At 49.2% G+C, this 26,779-nt stretch overlaps 1 protein-coding gene across 5 annotated transcripts in view; it reads right to left on the bottom strand.

The window, feature by feature from the left end:
• CEP44 (centrosomal protein 44) overlaps window positions 1–26,779 on the bottom strand; it is a 362,898-nt gene that overhangs the window by 59,211 nt on the left and 276,908 nt on the right. For all 5 annotated transcript variants that reach the window (XM_069631425.1, XM_069631427.1, XM_069631423.1 and 2 more), the window contains 2 exons: window positions 549–679; window positions 190–227 (listed from right to left, as the gene is read on the bottom strand). In XM_069631425.1, the coding sequence (XP_069487526.1) occupies window positions 190–227; window positions 549–679 (169 nt within the window). The remainder of the gene's footprint in view (window positions 1–189; window positions 228–548; window positions 680–26,779) is intronic.

Raw genomic sequence — 26,779 nt, 5'->3', positions numbered from 1 at the left:
TAACCCTTGCGCCCTGATACCTTCGGGTCTGATGCGTATTATAAATAAATAAACAAACTTAAGTAAAAGAAAAACTTGCTCTGAGCACCAAATCGTAAGAAGCTTGATGGTTTCAGTAATATACATTTCTGAAAACAGCAGAACAGTCAATCTTCTATGGTCGAATGTACAGATTTTTTGTTTACTTACATTTTGTTTATCCTCTCCATTCTCTGTCGGTTTGTCGTCTATTTTAAATAAATATAAAAAAACAAGACGTCATCTGAAATGTCACATCTTTCAATTGTTAGCTAAAGTATTCGGGGTTGAAAACTGCCCTACAGATAACATGCAATTACATTCACTTATTTAGTTAACCATATTATGAGGGCATATTTTAAAATCAATACAAAAACTTTTACCCAATTCTAAGGTTTTAATAACTATATTTTGTTGCAGAAATATTTCGTTTTGGCGCCATTGTCGGTAGTTCACACTACAAATAAAAGTATACCGATTAATTTGACCTTTGAAAGGAATTCAAGAAAGCGCATGCCAGTTCTCCTTACCTTTGAAACTGCCGTCAAACGAGCACAATTGATTGCCACGGCTTTGGGAGATGCGTCTGCTGATAGTAGTGAGCTGTATCCAGACGACTGATGATTAAAACTCTCTGGCGTCTCTCCCTTTGTCCCATTATCTGTCGAGAAATATGATTTTAATCGCCTTTTGCCATTTTGTACTCTTCCTGCAAGGTCACGTTTCGAACAATTTGATTTATAGTACATAATAACAGAAGCGAAAGCATAGTGTAAAAATAGAAAAATGATGTAGGTCCAACATGGGATTTCTTCTATTCTTTGAAATTAGCAGGGTAAGAAATGATGTGCGTTCCAATGTTGAAACGGATTTCATTCACTTGATGGAAAAATCCACCTAAAAGCCTCATTGTGAGTACAGTTGTAATGATAAAAATGTATTTGTACTTATTTTATTCAATACTTCCTATTTTTAAAATATCTCCTAATCATGAGCTGAGATCGCGTGGGATATATACAATGTCTATTAGAGGTAAAGGTAAATGAGCCTTATTTGCCCCAAGCAGCTATGAACCTCATGACGTGAATGTCCCATGAAAGTCCAACTCATAGTATTTTCAAAGTAGGTAGCATTTATAATCCCACATGTTTCTACCATTACCACCATATTCATAATGAAAATGAAGCCCTAAAAGGTAAAAGAAAAATGCTATTTTTCAAACTGGTTGGCAAACAAACGACCAATAACTTAGACCAAAAGTTATTTCAGGGTTTTGGCATGTGTGCATCGTATATTTGTGATTGGCAAAGGCTCGAAGACATCGAAAGCGTGTCCAGACATAGTTCAGGACTTTCATGCAGACCAGAGTTGGAGTAGAGAATGTATCTCGATATCGGAGTCCAGGGAGCAAAAGGTTAGGCTTGCTATAGAGGTTGGGAGCAGATTCTGCAGTTGAGATCGTTATGTCATTTTGATCTCGCTCGGCTCATGGCCAAATTATTATTTTTTTGGTTGGTTACTGTATCTGCCAGCAGACCACAGTATCGCATCACCATGGGCAGGCTGACTTGGTGGTGTGTATAATTCATTCATGTATTTCAGTATGTTTTCCCCTAAACATCTACAATGTCCAACACACAAACTTGAATAATTGGATCAATAATCCACAAGTAAATTCTATTCTCAATACTACAGTGGGCAAATAAAAGAATATAAACATACTACCTAAAACACAACCACACTGAATCTTAATACAAATAGCATCAATAATAAAAAAAATAGACAAAGTGCAAGATCGGGGTAAAAAAGCAAGGTGGAATATTTTCACTAATAATGCATACAAAGCACAGCCGCAATATCAAACACGAAACCAACACTGCAAATATACACATTTAAACAGAATACACAAAGACATTAAAAAAATACATAGCTTTGACCTAATCGCCCAAGCTCTTGTCAAAAACGGTGTAAAGAGAAAACCCCAGTCCTATCTTGTACAGATAATAAAAGAGTGAGACGACCCTGTCCAAACCCTTCAATTTATGCAGGTGAATTAAGGTTTATTCTTTTTTATAAGCATGCCCATTGCTTCGTTTACATTTTAAAAGGGTTATGAAGTCTCTCTCTCTCTCTCTCTCTTTTGAGTCTTTGTCCTCCCCCTCAACCTTCACGTCCTGCATGCTTCGTACATATTAAGGTAGGTAGGCTGAATTAAAATACAATTGTTTTAGAGGGCCACGCTGCTAACAGGTTGTCATTGATAATTTGTTGACACCTTTTCAGAAGGTGTCGGGAGTGCACAATCAAGATTTTGTTTCATTTTATATAAGTAACAGTCGACCAGCATATCACACAGTCCTTCATTAACTGTTAAGCTCTGTAACATACCACAGATGTTCTGCTTTTCCAAAATGGAGGCTCCATGAATGTTTCGAAAATAAGTTACTGAGGTGGTTAACCCAGATAGGTAAGAGGCCTAATTAAAACATCCAACAAGGACTTTGAGAGAGAGAACTGCTCATAATGGTTGGTGTTGCAAGAAAGCAACCATAATTTAAATGAAGGCAACATCAGTAGACACGGGAAGGGTAAAAGATATTAAAGGGAAATGATTAGTCATTGTTCAGCAAGATTGTATGCAGTACCCTTTGGGTGCACTACAACAACCATGACCTCCTGGCAATAGGAACCCAACCTTTGGTAGAAGTCTGTACTACAAAGGTTGGTAGCGTGATTGAGAAGCCAGGCTTATTTTAAGAGAGGCCAATGCGAGCTGTAGGAGAGCTGCACAGATTCACATTATTCAAATACACTCTTACACACAAGGTTTCCTGAATAAACAATTTATTATGCTTTTTCCAAGATGGCCGCGTTCCTTTCAACATTGCGACGGCTGAGTTCCTGGCCCTGGAGGCCCCATAACTCGCATCCAAGCTGCGAAGCCCTCCCCAGGCAACACCGGAGTAGGGGGTGTAGGCACGGCAGGGGGCCCGGGAGGACCTGTGACACGCCGGGCTTGCTGTGCTTCTTCTGCTGCGGGGTGGCGGCAAAGCGGTGGCCTGGGAGTGGCCAACCCCACCTGGAGTGAAGACGGGCCCGAGCCCCGCCCCGGTGGTAGTGCTGCACCCTGCTGCCATCGGGTCTATCTCCCTGCGCACACCGTTGGCTCCGTGAGGGGTCCGGAACGGAGTGTGTCCCGGCGCAGGTGGAGGGAGAAGTGCTGAGCGCGGCCCGTGCTTGGGCGACCCCGGGAGGAGTGTGCCGCGGAAATCCGTGCGCCGCCTGCAGAGGAGCCCTTGGTCCTGCCGCCTCTCCTCCAGCTGCAGGAAAGAATGCGGGCGGGAGCCGCATACTATCGGAGGACCTCGATCGGGAGCCCGGACCGTTCCCCCAGCCTCTGGTCCATCGGTTGGCTTAGGCGGGGAAGCCTAGGAGAAATACAGGAGGTGCAAGTACGAGCTGCTTAGTATAGGGGGCCCTGCTGCTCTGCCGATACCTGCTTGGTGACCTGTTCCGACACGGAGCCCGGGAGGGCCAATGCATCTAGTGTGTGTGACGACTGCAGAGCCCATCTGCTGTAGCCCCCGCGGACTCCATCCGCTCGCAGAGTCCACCTGATGCAATCTGCACCTGTAAAAAATCTCTTGTGGCAAAGCTTGGTACACGATTCCAGCAGCAACCTCTCAGCAAATATAATAGACAGGCTCCTGCCCTGCTCTCTGAATCACCTGGAACTGGACCACCTGGCCAGGACCTCTCCTCTCTACTCAAGGCGAACTGCGGCGGCGGGGGTCCACCGCGCCAAGACAACGCCCCCAGGGATTGCCGTACTCGCTGTCCTCCGGACTCAGACCCCCCCCGCCAGGGAGGGGGGCCCTCTTGGAACCTCCGCCACCACGCCAATAGGGTAAAGGACGGGTGACGGTTGGGGCGGCAGCACATCCACCCAGTTGTGGCTGGGGATTCCCTCCCTTACAGCGCGTAGGTACTTGGTGCGTGCCCTGCGGGGCCCTGACCCTGGGAGGTTTCCGCATCAGAGGAAGGCTGGACAGCAGCGTCCAGAGACACGACGACAACAAATTGGGCGAGCTGTCCATAGAATACTCAGTGGGCGAAGGAGGTCCTTTTAACAGAGGCATGTCGAAAAACAAAGCCAAGGATGCACACTCATCACAAAGACTCCCCAAGAAAGCGCAGGGGAAGGAACGCTGGCCAAAATATGGGCCAAGGACCGGGGACAGGAGGAGGTCCAGGAGACCCGACCCAACGAGTGGCATACGGGAGAGCTCACAGTGGATCGAGGAGACAGTGACCAACCGGTTACTCAGGGCGCTTTGAAACACCTTTTGGCGGACATCATGGACAAAATCACCACAGCAGGTCAAAAGCAGATGGACGCACTCAGAGAAGACCTGGCAGAGGGTATACAGGAAATCAAGAGGGACATTAAGATAGAGGAGAGAGTCGACACAAACGAGAGGGAAATTCAGGACCTCGCAGAGGACGCAAAGACGGATTCCCTGCTGGACACACTGGTCACAGCAACCCACAATCTGGAGCTCCAAGTGCAGGAGTTGGAGAATAGGTCCAGGCGCTCAAACATCCGAATTAAGGGCCTCCCGGAAGCCCCGCAGGACCAGGACCTCTGCCAGGTGATGGCGGCAATCTTCGCCGACCTCCTAGATGAAGCTGCCCCAGCAGAGTTGGTCTTCGACAGAATCCACAGGGTGGGCCCGAGAAGGTCAGACCCAGGCGCCAGACCTAGAGATGTCTTGGCTGCAAAGCACAGTTATACCTTAAAAGAGCAAATTCTGGCGAGGGCCAGGCAGGCTGGACGGCTCACATAATGGCGTGGAGATTACCCTGTACCAGGACTTAGCCCAATCTACCCTAGCAAAAAGGAGAAGGATAGGGCCAGTGTTGGAGCACTTAAGAGCCAAAGGGATTCGGACTGATGTTCGAATGGATTGGGAAGGGACGCCACAGAAAATCACCACCTGTGAACGGGGGATGGCCCTTCTGGGTCTGGGCCTGGAGGAGGATCCCCCTCCGGCCAGCCAATCTTCCACTCAGCGTGCCAACCGCAAGCCATGGGAATGGTCCACTGTCCATCCCAAGGAATTGAGGAGGGGAGGTGCTCAGTTGCGATTGGGTGACCCATCAATAGGGAGGGATCAGGTTGCTCATACAGAATAGCAGGCGTACGCCTTATCATGCGACAATTAGCGCTCTGCAGCTTTAGTGCAGGTACGCCTGGGGAGGGCATCCAATAAGAGCAGATGATGCTATGAAGTCACGTATAGTGGCTGGTGGGAGGGGAGTGGGGCAGGGAGGGAGGGGTTCACTCTTGGAACAGGATGGGGATATCCTGCGTTGAACTCAAGGGGGGGTAAGTTGAGGAACGACTCTCGAGGTTTGAATTCAAGGGGGGCCATGGGCCCGTTGTTCCGGCTCACCAGTGAGGGAGGGGGTGAGAGGGGGAACAGAGGGTAGAAGGGGGGAAGATGTTCGAGGGGGCCCATTTGAAGAGGAGGGCGTTCGAGGGAAGGGGGTTAAGGGAGTGCGGGAGCACCACAAAGGGTCACCGGATTCTATCACGAGAGAACCAGGGACAAGAGTAACTCTTTGACCCAAAATTCCACCTAGAGGTGGGCTTAATTCCCTGATTAAGAGGAAAAAGATGGAGTGCTATATCAGACGTGAGCGCCCGGATATTGTTACATTGCAGGAAACCCATATACATGCGCGGGACGCGGCAAGGGTCAAAATATGGGGCTACTCTAGACTAGTACAAGCCACACAATCCGCCAAGAAGGCGGGGGTTCTGATTGCGCTGATGGACGGGCTCGATTTGAGGACCATGGGGAAGGATGCGGACGAGCAGGGAAGGTACTTAGCAGTCTCTCTGGAGGGGACGGAGGAGTCGTTCACAGAAGCGACTCTTTATGCCCCGAACACAGCACAAGACCCCTTTATACAAACCATATTAGATTGGTTTGAAGGGTTCACCAGACTCCCGATCATACTAACTGGCGATTTCAACACTGCATGGGATCCGTCTAGGGACAGGAGGTCCGGGGCGACATCTCTACATGGGGGCCCATCAAATGATCTGAGGGCCAAAATTAGCAACCTGGCCTTGGTGGATGTATGGAGGGGGTTAAGAGGGGAGGAGGGATGCACGTTCTAGTCGCATGCCCATCGCTCCCACTCTAGAATAGATTATATCTGGCTGTCAACAACTCCACTGGGAGCATTGTCTGATGTCTCTATCGGCACTACCACACTCTCTGACCATGCCCCAATATTCCTAAACATTAAGGGGTATAGGAGGCCCTCTGGACTGTGGAGATGGCGCTACCCGACGCCTCTTTTTAAAGGACCAGCTTCTCATCAGGGAGGTAGAAGATGAAATAGACCATTACTTTTTCGACTAACAAAGCAGAGCACACATCCCCCCCCAGGTGAGATGGGATGCCTTTAAGCCAACCTTGAGGGGCACTATTATTGCAATCAAGGCAAGAAGGGACCGAGAATTGAGGTTAGAAGAGGGCAGGTTAGAGGAGGAGCTCAAAGGGATTCTGGGGAAGATGGGCATGAAGCAGACCGCGGCCACCAAAAGAGCATACAGAGCTGTCCGAGGTCAGCTAGATTTAATCCAGACAATAAAAGCCGAACGCAATCTAATGCAGCTTAGGCAAAAATACTATATAAAAGCCAACAAGGCAGATCGACTTCTGGCGAGAATGCTTAAAAAAGAACAGAGCGATAAAACAATAGTAGGAATTAAAGTGGCCGAGGGGGTTCTCAGTGCTAGTAATGAAAATATCAAGAGAGAATTCACTAGATTCTAGTCCTCCCTCTATGCTTCCGACAACCCAGCACTTTCGGCTCAACTAGAATACTTAAATAGGGTCCACTTACCCTGCTTATCGGAAGAGAGGAAATGCCTAGAGAGGGATATCACTGATGACGAAGTCAGGGCTGCAATCAAGTATTTACCTTCCCATAGATCTCCAGGGCCGGACGGCTTTGTAGCTGAATTTTATAAAGCCCATAAGGAAACATTAATACTTATCCTAGCCGCCCTTTATAACCGAATTGGTAGGGACAGTCTTGTAACGAGATCAATGGACGAGGCAAAAGTTGTCCTCATCCATAAAAAGGGGAAAGATCCTTCAGAAAACTCCTCTTACCGTCCCATTGCATTGATAAATGTGGACGCCAAGATCCACGCGAAGGTTAGAGAATATAATCCCTAAACTGGTCCACTCTGACCAATCAGGATTTGTGAGGGGACGACAGACAGACAGACAACTTCAGAAGACTGGTACATCTGATAGAGAAGGTCAACAAAAGGCGAATTCTGGCCCTCCTTATGGCGGTCGACGCAGAGAAGGCTTTTGACCGCATGGAATGGGGTTTCCTGTTCGCAACTATGTAAAAAAATGAGATTTGGGGCCAAATTGTGGGACAGAGTCATGGCTAATTATAGGAACCCAATTCTCCGGCTAGCTGTTAATGGGCATCTGACGGAACCAGTGACCGTTGAGAGGGGGACCAAACAGGGATGTCCGCTTTCCCCGATTCTATACACCCTCCACCTCGAACCTTTTTTGGAGGCGGTCAGATGCAATCAGAACATAACGGGGATCCCGTTTGCAGGGGCTTCCCATAAAATAGCAGCGTTCGCAGAAGATATGATTCTGTCCCTGACACACCCAGATTTAGCCCTTCCAGCGGTTGAAACGGAGCTCTGGCAATTTGGAGCCGTTGCAGGCCTTAAAATAAATGCCTCTAAAACAGAAATCCTCAATCTCACCATTCCGAAAGAACCTGCAGAGGCCTTAAAGGCAGCTTCCCCATATAGATGGGTCGGGAATGGAATCTCATACCTGGGTATTAAGCTGACTAAATCCATTGAGCAGATGTATCAGGCTAATTATTCAACCTTGCGTGAGAAGGGAATAGTTTCTTACCTGTAACTCCATTTCTCCAGCATTGGTATCTTTCATGGATTCACATGCTTTGAATATTCCCCGTCGTCAGGCTGGGAATCCCCGGTACATTATATAGACCCTTTCCCGTAGGAAAACTTTTTCGACGCTTATGCGTCCTATCCACCTCGTTTTGTATCATGCGTGCCCGTGCCGTCAGGACGTCATGATATAAATACAGGCCCCGCCCCCGCGCTCCCTCAGATTTCGGCCCCCAAAGTAGTGGGGGAACCGGTTTGCATGATCAGGGGAGGCAGGTGGGCGCATGTGAATCCATGAAAGATACCAATGCTGGAGAAATGGAGTTACAGGTAAGAAACTATTCCCTTCTCCAGCATTGGATCTTTCATGGATTCACATGCTTTGAATAGATTACATAGCAGTACTACCCCCAAGAGGAGGTGTGCATGCAAACCCCTATACATTCTTCGCAAAAGGCCGTTCCCTAAGATTATGTATACATCAGTAATAGTTTACATAGGGAAAAAACGGACCACATACAGTCATAAATTCCACAGGATGCCACCCCGCAGCCGGGGCTTACCTTACTGGAATAGGTGTCGAAGCACCGCCTGTCCCATCCGGGTGTCTTCGGCATGTTGCTGCGACAGGCAGTAATGGCGGGTAAAGGTGTGTGTAGTCGCCCAGGTAGCCGCCATGCAGATGTCCCCTAGAGGGACTCCGGCCCACAGTGCCGTCGACGATGCCGCTGCTCTAGTTGAATGAGCTCTTGGCCGTCGTAGAAGAGGCTTCCCTGCCTTGGAATGGCAGTACGAGATGGTAGATGACACCCATCTTGAAAGTCCTTGCTTTGAAATGGCTTTTCCTCTAGCACCCAACCCATAGGCCACAAACAGCTGTCTCGTTTCTCTGAACGGTTGCGTACGATGAAGATAAAACTTGAGAGCCCTTTTTACATCCAATGTGTGTAGCATGCGCTCCGCTCCCGAGCATGGCTCCGGAAAAAACGTAGGCAACACGATAGAAGAGTGTTTATGAAACACCGAAGGAGCTTTTGGTATGAACTGTGGGTTAGTGGCTAGGACTACCTTGGTCTTGAAAAATCGTAAGTATGGTGGGTCCACCATTAGAGCCTGAACTTCTGAGATACGTCGGGCTGAAGTGATGGCCACCAGGAAGGCCAATTTCCACGACAGAAACTTCAGAGACGATGATGACATTGGCTCAAACGGAGGTTTCATAAGAGACGTTAAGATCAGATTGAGGCTCCACTCCGGTGGAAATTTCTTCTCTGGAGGGAAACTCCGAAAGAGGCCTTTAAGGAAGTGCTTAATCAGGCGGTCGCTGAACAATGGTGCCGAGTGCCGTCGACGAGTAAACCTGGAAATGGCTGCTAGGTGTACTTTTATTGACGACACCGACAGGCCCATTTGAGCTAATAACAGCAAGTATGGAAGGAGCTGTTCCGGCCTAATCGATTGCGGGGCCAAACCTGGTTGATCCTCACACCATTGACAGAACCTTTTCCATTTGTACGCGTATGAGGCGTTTGTGGAAGGTGCTCTTGCCGCTTGCAGGATACGTCGACAGTCCTCCGGAATCGTTAGCCGACCAAATTCGGCGAAGTCAGGAGCCAGGCCGTCAACTTGAGGCTGTCCGGGTCGTGATGCCAAACGACACCCTCCTGTCGAGACAGAAGGTCGGGGGTCTTCTGGAATCTCATCGGTTCCGCCGCCGCTAAGTGTAGTAGGTCTGAAAACCACACTTGTCTGGCCCAGTATGGGGCCACCAGAATTACCCGACATGGGTACCTGAGGATCCATTGCAACGTCCTCCTGACAAGGGGAAAAGGAGGAAATGCGTACAGGAATTTGTTCGTCCATGGGAATGAGAACGCATCCCCCAGTGAGCCCTGCTGAGGCCATCTGCTTGCGTACTGATGGCATTTCTTGTTGTTCTTCGTTGCAAACAGGTCTATGGAAGGGTGTCCCCATTCCTTGAATACTTGTTGAAGTTGTTGGTCGTTCAGCACCCATTCGTGAACTTCGTTCATTTCTCTGCTGAGGGCATCGGCTTCCACGTTTTTCACTCCTGGTAGGTGAAATGCTAAGATTTGTATGTTGTGTTGAAGGGCCCAATGCCAGATTTTCTGTGCCTCTGTCGATAGGGACCTGGAACGTGTCCCTCCTTGTTTCCTCAAGTAGAACATCGTAGTGGTGTTGTCCGTCATGACACGCACCACCGAGTCCCTCAGTTGCGGAAGAAAAGACTTCAGAGCCCATCGCACTGCTCTCAGTTCTAGCAGGTTGATATGCAGGGAGGACTCCTGCAAAGACCACTGGCCTTGTACCTGTAACATATCCAGATGAGCTCCCCATCCGCTCAGCGATGCATCCGTCACCACCGTCTTTTGGAACTCTGGTTCCAGTAGAGGCATCCCTCTCGTTAGGTGAGTAGACACTTTCCACCAGCCGAGTGCTTGAACTAGTTGTTCGTCGACGACCAGTCTGTCGGACCAGCGACCTCTGCTCTGTGCCCAACGGTCCGCTAGAAATTCCTGGCAAGGCCTCATAAACAGACGGCAGTTGTTTATTAACGGAATGCAGGACGACATGGTCCCTAGCAGGGACATGTACTTGCGCACAGAGACTCTGGTACCGCCGCTCCATTCCGACGCCTTGTTTTGAAGTTTCTGAATTCTTTCGCTGGATGGTTTCACCAGGCTTGTGTGCGTATGAAACTCCGCTCCTAGAAAGACCAAGGTCCTCGAAGGCTCTACTGAGGACTTGTTGAAGTTTATTGCGAAGCCCAGTTCCTGTAAGATGGACATTGTGGCTCGTAGACTGTCTCGTGTTTGTTCCTTGGATGACCCTCTGATTAGCCAGTCGTCTAGATATGGATAGACATGATGACCATCCTTCCTTAAATGGGCCGCTATAGGGGCCAAGCACTTGGTGAACGTCCTGGGGGAGGACTTGAGCCCGAACGGGAGGACCTTGAACTGAAAATGCTTTCTCCCGACGACGAATCTTAAATATCTCCTGTGTCGTGGGCGTATTGGGATGTGAAAATAAGCATCCTGAAGGTCTAGTGAAGAGAGATAGTCCATGGGTTGCACCGATCTGATAACCTCTTGGAGTTTTAGCATTTTGAATTTTTGGCTCTTTAGCCACTTGTTGAGTACCCTCAGGTCGAGAATGGGCCTCCATTTGCCGTTTGGCTTTTTGACAACAAAGAACCTGGAATAAACTCCTTGGCCTTCCTGTGCCACAGGAACTCTCTCTACCGCCCCTTTTCGCAACATAAGCTCCGCCTCTTGTCGTAGGATTTGGAGGTGGGGCTGTGTCGAGAATAAAGGAGGAAGACGCGGAGGCTTGTCTTTGAATTGCAGCGCATGACCCATGCGAATCGTGTCTAGGACCCATCGATCTTTGGTGATGCATTTCCATCGGTCGAAGTGATGAGAGACTCGACCCCCCAGGACGTTCCGAAGGCCGTCATTGGTTGCTGGTTTGCTTGTTCTTCGTTGACGACGGACCTGAGCCTCGCCGCCTGGAGGCTTGATAGTCCCTGCTTCCACGTGCCGACTGGGACGCTCGTCTGAACCCTTGTGAAGAGTACGAGGGCCTGTTAAATCCACGGTCCCTCGAGGCTCCAAAGCGGGAGTTTCCAGAAGCACCTCTGAAAGGGCGAAAAGAGCGAAAATTTCTACCCGTTTGAAGGGCGCCGAGGGACCTAGCAGTATCCGTGTCTTCTTTCATCCCTTTCAGCGCTTCATCAACCTTTTCGCCAAACAGGTGCTCCCCTTCGCATGGCATGTCCAGGACTTTGTACTGTACTTCAGGACGGAAAGTAGTACATTTGAGCCACGCTTGTCGACGAAGCACTACTCCATGGTTGATTTGTTTGAAACCAGACTCTGCTAGGTCCACTGCGATATTAATAGCGTGGTTCGAGGCCTCCTCGCCGTCCCGCACCAGTAACATAGCTGCTTTTCGGTGTTCGTCTGGCAGGTGTTCTAGGATAGGGGCTAATTTGTGCCACATTTCCCTATCATATCGTGACACGATCGCTAAGGAATTGGCTGCTCTTACTGTCGTCGCTCCGACCGAGAGCACCTTCTTTCCAAATGCGTCCTGCCTCCTAGCCTCGCTTTCCGGTGGCGTTGAACATTTTTGCTGGACCCTGGCCTTCCTAGCTGCTGCCGCCGACACCACCGAGTCAGACAAAGGCTGTGATGTTAGACATTTTGGAGTGGACTCCGGAGCTTTAAACTTTTTCTCGATCCGTCCCTTTATGGCTGGTTCCGAGAACGGATGGCGCATCGTTTTGAGACCTTCTTGCCACACGTGGTCAAGGATTGGGATGGCAAATACCGATTTTCTCCTTTGACCCATATGGTCAAAAAGGAAACAGTCTTTCCTCTGCTCCTCAGGAATCAAGCCGAATTCGGAACATGCTTTCCCCATCATTGCATGGAAGGCTCCCACATCATCAGGGGGAGATGGCTGTGTCTGGCTCCTCGTAGACTCCAATTCTACATCCGAATTCCATGTCGGGTCCCTCGACGGTGACAGGGAGATGTCTGACCCAGAGTCATCATGTATAGAGTCGGACTCCGACAACTCACCCTCCTCCTGAGCTCGAGGACGATCTTTTACCGCCTGGGGAGCCGATGGGTGATTCGTCGACGAGCGAGCCGTACAAGTTTGCTCGTCGACGGAAGGTACAGACAGAAGTGACGATGACGTCCCAGGTTGAGGGAACTGGGTATCCAGCCGCTGTAGTAGCTTCTGAAGAGTATTAAGCACATCCAGAGACAAAACTGTCTGGGGGTTCAGCAACGTGGATGATATAGGTACCATACCCCCGCTCGCACTCGTCGCCGTCGTCGTCGACGTGGAAGGCCGTAAGCCTAAATCCAATGGCTGCAGAACCATGTCACCTTCCCCTTCCGCCGAGCAGGCCGTGTCTGGCTGCAGTAAGACCTCAGGGGGGATCGGGTCATAGACCTCAGGCAGCCAAGCCATAGACTGAGTTTCCGTCGACGAAGGAATCCCAACCGCTGCTGCTTGAACGGTAATAGGCATCGTCAATGACACCGAGGTCGACGAGGAAGTCGTCGTCGTCGAGCCTTTAGACTTCGTTGTCGATTTTGATGCCGACTTCCCGGCTGAAGCTTCTCGACTCACGGAAGACCTGGGACGGTCCCCTGAGGAGGATTTAGACAGCGCCAGCCTCTCCGTCTTAGATGATGAGGAGGAGGAGGGCTTTTTATGAGATGAGGAGGATCCAGCATGTTTCCCCTTATGCTTGTCCTCAGGGCGAATTTCTGCTGGCCGCACCTTCTTCGATGGAGGCTCCGACTTGCTCCTGGAGGCCGTGGAGCCAACTTCCGAAGCCGGGTAGGCACCCGCTCCGTCATTAAGCCAGTCGACCAGCCTTCTTTTACGGTCCTTAAGGGTTTTTTGGGAGAAACCCTGGCATATCTCACATGTATCCGCCGTGTGGTGCGGGTGGAGACAGTAGATACAGTCCATGTGGCCGTCTCCTTCATAAACCTTTTTGAGGCCACAGGTTGCACATGGGCGAAATAACGCCTTTCCAGACATAATTCTCCAGATTTGAACTTCGCTTACGCGAAACAGACAAAAAAACAATCTAGTTATCACTAGTAGTAACACGAAGATCCCACTGCTTTGAAAGACGGTTGAAATCTGAGGGAGCGCGGGGGCGGGGCCTGTATTTATATCATGACGTCCTGACGGCACGGGCACGCATGATACAAAACGAGGTGGATAGGACGCATAAGCGTCGAAAAAGTTTTCCTACGGGAAAGGGTCTATATAATGTACCGGGGATTCCCAGCCTGACGACGGGGAATATTCAAAGCATGTGAATCCATGAAAGATCCAATGCTGGAGAAAATCAAGTCCAAATTGGTAGACTGGGGGCCGCTAGCTATTTCGTGGCTGGGCCGCATCAACACATTAAAGACGGTTGTCCTCCCGCAACTGTTGTATTGTTTTGCAGTACTACCAGTGCATGTCCTTCCTGCCTTTTTCAGGGCATTGAATAAAATAACCAGTAGATTTGTGTGGGTTAATAAGTGCCCAAGGATGGCGGCCAGGATGATGAGAACCCCTACGGACCAAGGAGGCATGGGGAGCCCAGATTTTAGGGCTTATTACAGGGCAGCCAAACTCAAAGTGATTCGGGACTGGCAAAAAGACGACTGGGAGAAGGTATGGAGGTAAATGGATAGGGCGGTTAGGGGGGGGAAGATTTAGAATGTGTTCTATGGAACTGAAACAGGATAGGCGCATGCATTGTAGCGCCCTTCTGGACTTAGTTAGCCGAGTGTGGGATGAGGGCGTGAGGGATGCTCACCTTACCACCTTCCTGTCACCCTACACCCCCTTGTTCGGAGACCCAGAGTTTACCCCGGGTATAACACAGCAGGGTTTGATGCCTGGTACCAGGGTGGCTGTAGGATGGTAAGGGATATGTTTACTAGTGGCTGTTAAGGAGAATTCTCATTTATGGCTAATTTCCCTCACCTAGTGAGTCCCCCAGCGGCTTTGCTGGACTTCTGGAGTTTATTTCTTTCACTTGGTAAGAGTGTGAGCTTTTCCCCCACTCTTACCCATGTGTTGCCATGTGTCTTTTACCTGTTTTTGCGATTGTGGGCTCTGGAGTACACCACTTCAGTAGCCCCCTTATTTTGTGTGTTACACAGCACCTTCAGTGCAGTAACCCAGGGTTGTCTTTTTAGACTTCCCACCGACTCCATTTCTGGGTCTGACTACAGTCCCCCAGAAAAGGGTAAAGTTGCCATTAACGTTACTTAGTCAAATTACCACAGATCCAGTACACCCCATCTTCCATGGAGTGCTGGAAAGGGTTCCTTCGTATCCCTTTGCACCTGTACCTCCTAGAGCATTGTTTTGCTCTTTTAACATTTAGACTTGGCTGGTGGCAGTGGTATCTACCCTAACTTTTCTACCGTGATTATATTAGATAAACGTGGTATTGTTTTAGGCTATTATATTAGCCTCAAACTTAAACCTGCTTGACCAAATACTTTTTCTTTTGGCTCCGGTCGGGTTTATTCGCCATTTCTTTTTGTTAAAGTCCTTCTTGTGTCTTACTTTGCGCGGCAAACCAGGTTTGCCTCCTTTGTTCACCATCTTTTGGCGGGCTTCTGCTCAGAAGCCCTCCTCCAGGCATCTGGGTGTCTAGGCGGGCTGAATGTGAGGGAGGGGTGTAGTCACCCCCTGCACAGGGTCTCCTAGGAAACCCAAGCCGCACTTTGCCATGATTGGCTTAGGTGGTTGTCCGGGCTGGACAACCCCCCCTGCTGCGTGATTGACAGCCAGGCTGTGTAAATGGGGGTTTTTCGCATAAAAGGCAGGTCTCTTGGGCTAGAAGTCAGAGAGTTGCCACTGGAACTACAAGGAACCGAAGAGAAGCGGAGAAGAAGTCTACTGCTGCAACTACCCCATCCCGGTGAAGCCCTGCTGCAGTCTTGAGCCATCTACCCTTCGACGACCAGAGAAGATCCAGTCCGGAGTCTTCTTCCCTTGAGCTTGGTGGGGATAACCAGCTCATCTTTTACAGCCAGAGGATCCTCTTCTTGGTCGAAATCGCTGCACACTGCTGTAGTGGTCCAGATAGCCGTCTGAAGAGCCTCTCCAGTTTTTAAGGAGCGCAACTTTTATTCATCGTCGCTGTTGCCGGCTTCATCCCTATGTGGTGCAGACCCCTCCAGTCGTCGTCCTTCACATCGAAGCTCCAGGAAACCGTGGGTCTGCGGGAAACCAACAGGAACAACTGCCAGGGCACCAGCTTCTCCATTGAATAAGGTACGGTGTTCTGCTTGAGGAATTAGGGTGAATCCATTTTCTTCATCTCCAAGGCTTGCCCTCGTCTTCCCTCCTTCTTATAACTTTTGCTTCCAAACATTGACATTATCAAAGTACTCTTGGCTACGTTGAATTGTGAACTTTTCGACTGTGTGATCCTCGACAACAGGCACCAGGTGTCACTTGACCCTGGCTCCGGCCCTTTGACTCTTGAATTCCTGTCTACGAGTGTTCTTCGATTCTGTCTGCCTAACTATAATATTGCCTATGATTATTTTTCCGCCAACTCCCTCTGGGTATCTCAGGTGCTAAGTGTGTTTTTGCCCCGGTAGCATTTCTTGTCACAATACGATTTTATTTAGTAGACCGAACTGTCAAAAAGTGATCGCAATCGTATTCACGGTAACGTGTCTTGTTTCATAACACCGGTTCATTCAAACAGAGGGTACTTATCTTGAGGCATACTGTACAAAGTGAATTGGTTAGTTGTTGTATAGTTTACGTGTGGTTTTGAATTGAATAGAAGTGTTGTGTTTAGAGCAAATGGTTTAAAAATAAATGTACTTATATTTTTCTACCTGAAACCTTGAGTCAGTGTTACCTTGAGTCACAGTAATTGTGGTTCCTTTGTGTAATCTCTGCTACTGCTCATATACTCTTGAGATAAGCCTGGCTGCTCCGCTACTGCTACCATTTTAACATAGTAGTACAGGCTTGTACCAAAGGTAAAACTTGTATTGCCACTTGTGGTCTTAATTGTGTGTAGTGGTCCCTAAAGGCACTGCACAGGATTCTGCCTAGTAGCGGCAGGATAAAACAGTTTGACCAATGTAAGGCGGACTTTGCGATGGGTGAAAGGGAAAGGTTTTGGTATCTCCAACTGAGACATTGGCTGCACCACCCTACCATGCCACACACGACAGCTGACCCTGTTCGAAAGGTATCTCTCCAGGGAGACGGGGGGACAGAAATCTGATCACAGCACTCTATAGGCACTTGAAGTCAGGGGAGCATCCCCCAGTGAGGCCATACATGAAGAGATGGGAGGCATCAGCCGGACGGGTGGTGGGGGGAAATGAATGGTTTGGTCTGTGATCTCAGATCCCTATGTTAACAAGGTCTCTGCAAATAAGGGAGATTTGGTTAAAACTGATAACCCAGTGGCATTTGACCCCCCTGAAGCTTCATAGTATGTACCCGGGAGTATCACCCCTTTGCTGAAGGGCCTGTGGGGTAGAGGGAACTTGGGAGCACATTTGGCGGACCTGTCCGAAGATTGTGCCTTACTGGGAAACGGTTTTGGAGGTAGCCAACCAAGTTTTGGGCATGGACCTCAGCCAGCACGAGTCCCTTATGCTGATAGGTCTGGGGGGACCACTTGTAGCAATTAAGACCAAGGCGGGGCGAAAGTTGTACATAATGATGATGGCGGCAGCGGCCTTAGTGCTGGCCCATACATGGAAGACAAGGGAACCTCCTCAGGACCACGAATGGGTTGCGAAACTGTGGGGCTTGTTAGCTATGGAGTGGCTTACGTATTCTATCCAGGGGGACCATGCCAAATTCTCTACAGACTGGGCCTCCCTGATACGGTACCTAATGGATGGACCAAGGGTGCTATGGTGTCCTCGTTCTATGCGGCTCTTGGGGATAGCAGAGAGCCTTGGAGAGGTGGAACCAACAGTGACTTAACGCTGGGTCGCTCCAAGGATCACGCCTCCCTGTTGATCGACCACTGCCCAGAATGCAAGAGTTGATTTGTTAAAGCTTGGGTCTATCCTCGAACTAGGGGGGGGGAGAGGAGGAGGGAGATGGGGAAGGGGGGGGTCACTTATGTTACTGTTAAGGTTAATAAAAAATGCCAATAAAAACTTACTTAAGCCTTCTGCAGAAGGGAGCAATAGAACAGTAAAACTCAAATATACTTCACAAAATACACACTCTTAATATCCCTAAATCCGCGAGTACCCTTTTGGGCTGGCCCACAGACACAACCTATACCCTCGGGTCACCTCAATAGCTAGGGTTCTGTGGACATTAATAGATCACTGTTGTATTTACAATCATTTAGGAGTAAGTCAAAAGAAAAGGTTATTAGAACATACAAGAGACCACACATATTCTTAAGCAGGCAAATACTTTCAGATCCCCCAGTAAGAGTCATTCAGTGGAACAGGCTAAGCCAAAGTCAATAGACAAAAGTGTATATGAGCTGAAGTACTTCTTTGCAGGTAAGAAACGTCTTTGCACAATGTTTTAGAAGTCTTTGAAGAAAAAGAAGAATCAATGTAGGGCTACAAGCTGTTAGACTTGTGAGTAGTACAAGATGGAAGCAACTCTACCAGCAAGAGGCAAGTTCTCTCAGACTTTTACAGTACGTTTTTATTGAAGAAAAAGTGCAGCAGATGATTTCTCTTCCTGAGCAGCTCTGCAGATCTCACTGTTCCTGGGCCTCAGTCGTGGGGACAAGAGGGAGGACTTTGGGGGACTCCTGCACTGCAATGGGACAGTCAGCGCTCGCAACCAGCAAACAAGTGGCTGTTCGGTGTTTCAGCTCCTCACGTCTTACGCAAATTAGCAACCCCGCAGTTCCTGGCTGTCGAGATGGGCTTTCCTTGCTTCCGGAGTCCCGCACTCTTGAGGGGGCTCAGGCTCGGTCAGTCCTGCTTCCTGGGAGTTCGGAGGATCTTCCTGGCGCTCTTGGCCAGCTTAAAAGCAACACACACAATCTGGTGTTCCTCTCCCTGGCGTTTTGGTTTCCAGCAGCAGCGCTGAGCAAAGCCAACCAGCTCCGAGAGAATGTCCAGGTGGCTTACTTTAGAGTTGATTGGTCCCACCAACTCAAGGGGAGAAGTCGTCAATGCAGGGGCTTTTCTGTCGATATGAATTTGGAGTTTCAGCACAGCAGCAGGGCTTCACCGGGCAAACCAACTGTCCAGGATTGCAGCAGGTGTCCTCTTCAAGTTCTTCTTCGGTTCCTTTGTCCAGTGGTAGACTCTGCCTTCCAAGCCAAAAGCCACACCTTTTATTCAGTTCTCTCTCCCATTCATTCCAGCCTAGCTGTCAGTCACCCAAGCAAGGTGGCTGTCCTTGCCCGACAGCCATCCGACCAATCACTACAGAGGGCATTTGGGTTTCCTAGGAGAGCAAGCACATGGAGTTTCGGGCACCTCCCTCACTTCCTGCCCACCCCAGACACCTTGGAGTCAAAGGCAGGCTTCACTTGTGAATCCCGCCAAAGGCAAAGCGAACAAAGGGACCAAAACTGGTTTGGCATGCAGAGTAAATCTTAGGAAGGACCTATCCACAAAGAAATGGCGAAAAAAGAAAACTGGGCCATTTCGACAAAAATGGCACACCTGGGTGCTTTACTGCAGCTGCAAATGCATACCACAGTAATTAAAACTAAACCACTGCCACCAGCCATTCAGTGAGGAAAGGGTAACATTAAAAATGTTACATGAGAAGCTACACAAAGGGGATACTAGGTAACCTCTCCAGCACCCTATTGTAAGATAAGTGTGTGCTGGGTCTAGAAAGTTACAAATATAAGTAAAGTCAATTTCGCTTTACTGCTCTGGGAAACAGTAGTTTATCCCAGAGAAGGTATTTAAACCTTTGGGAAATCTGAAAGACTTCCCTGGGCCACTGCACTGAAGGTGCTGTGTGACACAATGTAAAATTATGCCTATGGAGTTTGTCAGGCTCCATAACCAAAAGAAACACAAAGTTCAGAAATCACATTAAAATGCATGAGAGAGTGGGGGGAAAAAGGGTCTCTCTCAAGGTAAAAAAAATCAAGTCCTCAAAATCCTTGCTCTAAGGTAGTGGGAATTAGCACATTTCTGAGAATTCTCACTAACAGTCATGGCTTTGGTGTTTATTAATCTTTGGAAGAATATAACACAGAAAGAAGCTTTAATCAAGTAAGGAAAAATGTGATGGAGGGACTGAAGGCGATCAGAGCGAGGAACCTGGGGCGAAAGTCAATCGTGTCAGGAGAAACTAAATGGGATCCTGTCTTAATGACAGATCAGAAAAGAAATGACTGAAGAACAAGTTACTTACCAACTGGTAACTTTCTTTCGACTGGATGTTCCTCCAACGTATTCCACATCTTTGACATGCAATGTCCACAGCTGTGCTACTTCGGAAAAGAGGGCGTCCTGCATCGATGGCGTTGGGTCGATGACCCTCGAAGGCCTCCGTCGAGGGCGACGTCACCGGATGTTATAAATAGGGCGCACAGCGCCCCTAGCCTCAGTTTATGTTTTTTCCTCTATAACGTGCGACATGCTCGTACACAATGCTTGCTTGACTGCACATAGAACTGAGGGAACGCAAGCTGCAATAGCATAGGAAATTCTCCAGAGGGGCAGGCTGGGAGGGCGATGTGGAATACGTCAGAGGAACATCCAGTCGAAAGAACGTTACCAGTTAAGTAACTTGTTCTTCGAATGAATTGTGTCCTCCAACGTATTCCACATCTTTGACAGACTCCCAAAGCAGTGCCAGAAAATGGAGGGAGAAGAATTTAGAAAATTTAGAATACCTAATCAGATGGCAGAATAAAAAAAACGCTTTACCAAAGGCCATTTCTTGCCCATGGAGCGTATCCAGGGAGTAATGTTTGACAAAGGTGTAGATAGAAGCCCATGTTGCTGCGTCACAAATATTACTAATGGGAACTCCCTGCTGTAGGGCTGTAGCAGTAGCCACGCCCCTAGTGGAATGAGCTCGCAACCCTTCAGGAGGGTCTTTGCCCTCCAATCTGTAACATTCAGTAATGGTGAGGATAATCCACCTGGACAACAGCCTGGCCCAATCTCTGTGCAGCGTACCCCACAAAGTCGATCTTCCACTCTGACCCTGGACATCTTAGAAATATAAAAGCTCAGAGCTCTCCTAGGGTCCAACCTATAGGATCGCTCCTCTTCCTTACCAGGATGAGGAGGAGGAGGATAGAAAGCAGGAAGTACCACTTTCTGGCTTGAAATGAAACTCAAGACACTACCTTAGATAGAAAGGAAGGACGTACCCTCAGTACAACCCTATCCTTGTGGAACACAGTAAAGGGTGGCTTAGAAGAAAGTGCCTGCAATTCACTCACTCTGCAAGCGGATGTAACCGCAACCAAGAAAACCGTCTTGAAAGACAACAGTCTCAAAGGACAAGAGTGCAAAGGTTCAAATGGAGCACCCATTAGGAATTTCAAGACCAAATTCAGATCCCAAACCGCACCTGAAACGGGGACGGAGGGAACACATTAGTGAGGCCTTTTAGAAATTGGGAAATCAAAGAATTCTTCAGACGAGCGCTTTAAGATCGACCGCGCCGGCAGGTAACCTTTAATGGTACCTACTTGAAGGTCCCTGTGGGCCAAAGAAAGCAGGAAAGATAGAACCATGGGAAGGGAACATTAAAAATGATCAACAATGTGTCCTCTGCACCAGTCACAAAACGTACGCCAATGGCAATGGTACAGGGATTTGGTTGCCGGCCGCCTGGCCGAAAGCAACACCTCCATCACGTCATCCAGGAGGTCCCAATCCTTATATCTCAACCTTTCAGATACCAAGCGTGAAGGTTGAGAGTCTTGACCTCTGGATGGAGAACCCGAACCCCGCCCCGTACATCTCCACTCCCCCATCCCCGCCTCACGCGAGAGAAGATCCTCTCGGTAGGGAAGACGGCGTGGAGGGCAGATGGACATTTCTAGAAGGTCTGGATACCACGCTCTCCTGGCCCAATCTGGAGCAATTAGGATCATGTGGGATCCGAACCTCCGCAACCTCCTTAACACTTGAGGAATGATGGGGACCAGAGGAAACATGTACAGAAGTGCGAATGACCAATCCACAACGAATGCGTCTCCTAAGGCTCCTCTCGGAGGAAATTCCCTTGAGCAGAATCTCTCGCACTTCCGGTTGGCACTGGTTGCCCAGAGAGCCACTTGTGGGGTTCCCCAAAGGGCGAAGATCTCCAGAAGGACTTCCTGAGCCAACTCCCACTCATGAGAGACCGTGCTATGCCTGCTCAGAGCGTCCGCCGCCACATTCTCCTCTCCGGCCAGATGTACTGCCGAGAGTGATATTGCTTGCTAGATTGCCAAGAACCAGAGCTTCATCGCCTCTCTGCACAACGAGAGTGACCCCATACTTCCCCTTTTTTTGTTGAGGTAATGCATGGCCACTGTGTCGTCCGTCATGACCAGGACACTCTTCCCCCGCCTTCAGGGCCACCCTGATGGCCCTCAGCACTAACAGGTTGATGTAAAGTTTGGACTCCGACGGAGACCCACGACCGCTGGCATGAGCCTCCCATCCTGTGAGGGAAGCGTCCGTCACCACTGTCACCTGAGGCAATGGAAGCTAAAATGGCTCCCCCTTCATCAGATTCCCATCGTTGGCCCACCACAGAAGATCCTGCGAGGCTGAGAATGAAATATGAACGTGATCCGACATCTTGCCTGAGAATTGTGACCACTGCATCTTGAGGACTCATTGCAGGGATCTCATCCTCAGCCTGGCCTTTGGCACCAGAAAAATGCAGGATGCCATCAGGCCAAGCAACCTTAAGAATTCGAAAGCCGGAAGACTCTGGGCATGTTGAAATGTGTTCAGCATCTGCACAATGTGATGAGCCCTCAACTTGGGAGGCGAGCACTTTCCCAAGGCGCGTCCAACACAGCCCCAATGTACTGGAGCTGTTGGGAAGGTGTCAGATGCAACTTCTTGAAATTTAAGGAGAAGCCCAGCGTGTGGAGGGAGCTGCAGGTGAGACAGAGGATCCACCACTTGCTCGGGAGAACGCGCCCGGATCAGCCAGTCATCCAGGTAGGGGTAGGCGTGAATCCACCCTCGCCTGAGATACGCTGCCACCACCACCATTAGCTTGGTGAAGACCTTTGGGCGGCGGTCAATCCGAATGGCAGGACCCGAAACTGAAAGTGCTAGCTGCCAGCCGCAAACCTCAGGTCCTTTCTGTGCTTTGGATGAATCGGCACATGAAAGTAAGCATCCTGTAGGTACAGAGACGCCAACCAATCCTGAAGTCGAAGGGCCTGGATGACCTGAGAAAGAGTGACCATCTTGAACTTGTCCTTCCTGAGGAGTTTGTTCAACCAACGCAAGTCCAAGATGGGTCTCATTCCCCCGTCTTTCTTTGGAATCAAAAAATATGGGGAATACCATCCCTTGTTCCTCTCCGCTGCAGGCCCCAGTACTATAGCGCCTTTCTCCAGCAGGGTCAAGATTTCCAGCACAAGGAGCGGATTCGGAAGCTTCAAAGAGACAGTCCCAAGTGGATTGTCCTGAGGCCTCTTTAGGAAGGGAAGGCAGTAGCCGTGGGCTATTGTATACAGCTCGCAATTCTTCGAGATGCTGAGACAGTATGCCCCCCACCCGGCGAACAATGGAACATGGCCTCAATTATTTTGGAGTGGCTGCGGCAGTGCCTGAAGGCAAAGAGGCAGCTGCCTGAGCGGCTTTGGCACCTCTATTTCCCCGACCAACACAGGTACTTTTACGTTGCCCCATTTGGCTGGCGGCTCCTCGCGTCCTAACAAAAGAGGAGTAGTACGAATGGAACCTCCCCATCACTGCTGTTCCCTAGGATAAAAAGGCAAAGGTTGACACACAGCTGCGCTCAAAGATTTAGTCGCAGCTTTTGAGGTCTCCAACCTCTCAAGGCTCTGGTCAGCCTTGCTGCCAAACAAATGCGTGCCATCAAAGGGCATGTTCAGAAGACGGGCTTGTACATCCGGAGCAAAACCTGTCTTCTGCAACCACGCAAACCTGCGCATAACGGTGCTCACAGCCATGGACTGGCTAACACTGTCCAATCCAGACTGAAGAGATTCACACATGGCATCCTTGCCATCTTGCACGAGAGCAAGGAACTCATCACTTTCTTGCCCCTCGGGATATGCTCAGCCGCTAGAGAAACAATTTCACAGAGTGTGTGAAACTCCTGCTAGGGCACAAGTGGAGTTGGCCGATTTCAGCGCCATACTCCCCGCAGAAAACACCTTACGTGCCCAATCATCAAAGCGTTTGTCGTCCTCATCCGGAGGGATGGTAGGGTACGCCGCCTGCCTCGAGGTGGCCGTAGCCGCCTGAACCACCAAACTGTCGGTAGTGGGGTGAGAGGAAAGGTAGCTGGGGTCGCTACTGGAAGGGAGGTATTTTTAGTTAACGACTTGTTAACCGTCGGAAGAGATTCTGGGGTCTGCCAAGCAGCCGGCACCCTTTTCTGCAAAGTCAAATGAAAAGGTAACACAGGGTCAGAGGACAAACCTTGATCCAAAATATCAGTTAAGTCATCCTGAACAAATGCCTCCGGAGGACTAGACCAACGAACATACTAACCAACATACTAACCCACCCTAGTCATCAGTCAGCCCCAAGCACAGGTCTGCCAAACTCCATCTCAGGAAGCAGCGTCTAAGCCACTGGCATCATGGAGTGATTGACGTAACTCTTCCAATTTACTGTCCCCGGAAAAGACAGGAGCCACATCAGGCTCAACAGGGTCAAATTCCAAATCTGACCTCTCCTCATCCTCATAGATAATATCCGGAGGAAGAAAATTCCTGCCTAGGGACAGAAGTGGGTCTGAAATCCTTAACAGGCCTCAAAGACTTGGATGTAGCCGTCCTTGGAGGATCCACAGTACCAGGGACCTCCATATGCAAATTCCAGCCAAAAGGCCCCAAAGGCGGCAACGGCACAGACAGCGCTGAGGGCTGGTTTGAAGGCAAAGCCTCGACATCCGTATCCAACGGACACGGCACCAATGGAGTCGACGCCAACCTCGAGCCCTTACCAGATTTCTGCGGTCTCGCCAGGGACCAAGACCGAGACCTGGATTCAACCAGTCTTTGGCGATCAACCTGAACCTTATCCGACCAGGACCTCGACGATTCCCGATGAGGATCGCACTGAGTACTCAGGCCTGAAGTCGCGCGAGCCTCGGACCGAGACCGTTCCCTGCCGGCTTCTTCCGAGGGCACGGACGGAACTGTGCCCTGGGATTGAAAAAAACGCCAGCATCTGCTCCCTGAAGGCTGCCCATTCCTCCGGAGTTGAGGACTTAGTGGGACAAGCCACTTTCCTCGCAGCGCCATCCTCCGAGGAGGACGGGGAAGGAAACCAGTGACGGCGCTTCCGGGAATGCGGGGACGAGGAATGGCGGGAACCACTCCGAGAGCGAGATCCCCAGGACTCTTTCCGACAAGGAAAGTCACCCCTCGAATCGTCGGTGGACATCCCCTTCACAGATTTATGGGACTTACTGGGTTTAGAACCTCCTACCTACCTGTAACTTCCTCTTACGCTCCCGCAAGGCCTCAGCAGTCAGCGACTGGCATTTCGAACAGTCGTCGGTGTCCTGTCTCTCGCCTAGAAACCACAAACAAATGCGTTGCGGGTCCATAATCGACATCTTAGAATTACAGTCCCAGCAAGTCTTAAAGCCAGACCGCAGAGTCACAGCGGTCGAAGAAGAATACATATTCATGAGCAATGCACAAGGCGCGCTGATTTCTCGAAGAAAACACGTTTGCGGAAAAAACAGAACTGAGGCTATGGGCGCTGTGCGTCCTATTTATAACATCTGGTGGTCTCGCCCTCGACGGAGGCCTCCGAGGGACATCGACCCGACGCCATTGACGCAGGAGGCCCTCTGCCGAAAAATTTCAGAAGTAGCACAACTGTGGACATTACATGTCAAAGACGTGGAATACGTTGGAGGACACAATCCATTCAAATTTGGGGATGCCTTATGAACAGATAACCATTGAAAAATAACTTCTGAATAGAAAAGGTAATGCAGAATGGGTACAAAAGAGTAGTGTCCTAGAACGGGGAACGGCTGTCTCTTTCATCTACATAAATTATCGACCAGAGACCTGTAAAAATCTAGAAAAGTGAGCTTCATCACTAAAAGGGACAAGTGATGACAGCTTCCAATAGGAAGAATGTTTGACTTAATAAAACAGGTTATGGGAAGTTTTGAGAAACTAGTGTGATACGGAATCTAAAAGAGTTGGCCAATCAAGTGTAAGAGATTTAGAAGACACAAATGCGAGGCTCCAAAATAAACTAAACAGACTACAGAAACGGAGAAGCAAGGTCTAATTCTCTTGCTCTAATAGCACAATTAGATCCACAACGAGCAGAGACAAATAAGACTGGGGAAGAGGAGGATATGTATGAGAAAAATAGCATTGATACATTAGGAATCGCATGGTAAATTCACAAGCATTCTGTGCCAGTGAAAGCAATGAAGCAAGCTCAAGCGGCCTGAGCACAATTTCAAATATCCCAGCGAACGCAACTCCAGAACACAGCAAGTGCAAGAGATATATATATATATATATATACACACACATACATTCAAGGAAAAACTTTAGTTGCAGGGACGTTACGGTGAGAACTTGATGCAACAAAATCCTGGAAATTCTGCTAAAGCCACCGTAACTTCGCGCCCCCTGTTGCGCAGACTATTACCACAATGACGACATCACAGATCACATCACAGATGCCATCACTGGGGACAACACTAATTGCATTGTATATAACTGATTACATCAATAATGGAATTATACAGAACATCATTTATAAGTTAGCTCATGAAAACTTTTATTACCTTAATAACAATTTAGGCTTGGCCATGACAAAGACTGGGGTCACTGGCCAGCACCAAAGGCCATAGCTGGTGGTCTGTTAGTGTTAAGAAAATACCAATGTACATGGTTCAAAGCCATGCCTAGTAGCCCATCACGGTTTTAAAATATACAGTGGGCAAAGTTGAAAGCTGTAGTCAGTGGCTATGGCTAAAAGCGGTAGCTAGTGCCCATTAATACGTCAGAAGGAACAAGTTACTTACCTGTAACTGTTGTTCTCCAGCATGGGTCTGGCACAGATTCACATGCTC

Source organism: Ambystoma mexicanum, chromosome 6q (assembly GCF_040938575.1).
Source record: "Ambystoma mexicanum isolate Mex_15411 chromosome 6q, UKY_AmexF1_1, whole genome shotgun sequence".
In the NCBI taxonomy this organism is placed as follows: Eukaryota; Metazoa; Chordata; class Amphibia; order Caudata; family Ambystomatidae; genus Ambystoma; species Ambystoma mexicanum.
This window is presented reverse-complemented; position numbering and strand designations above follow the sequence as displayed.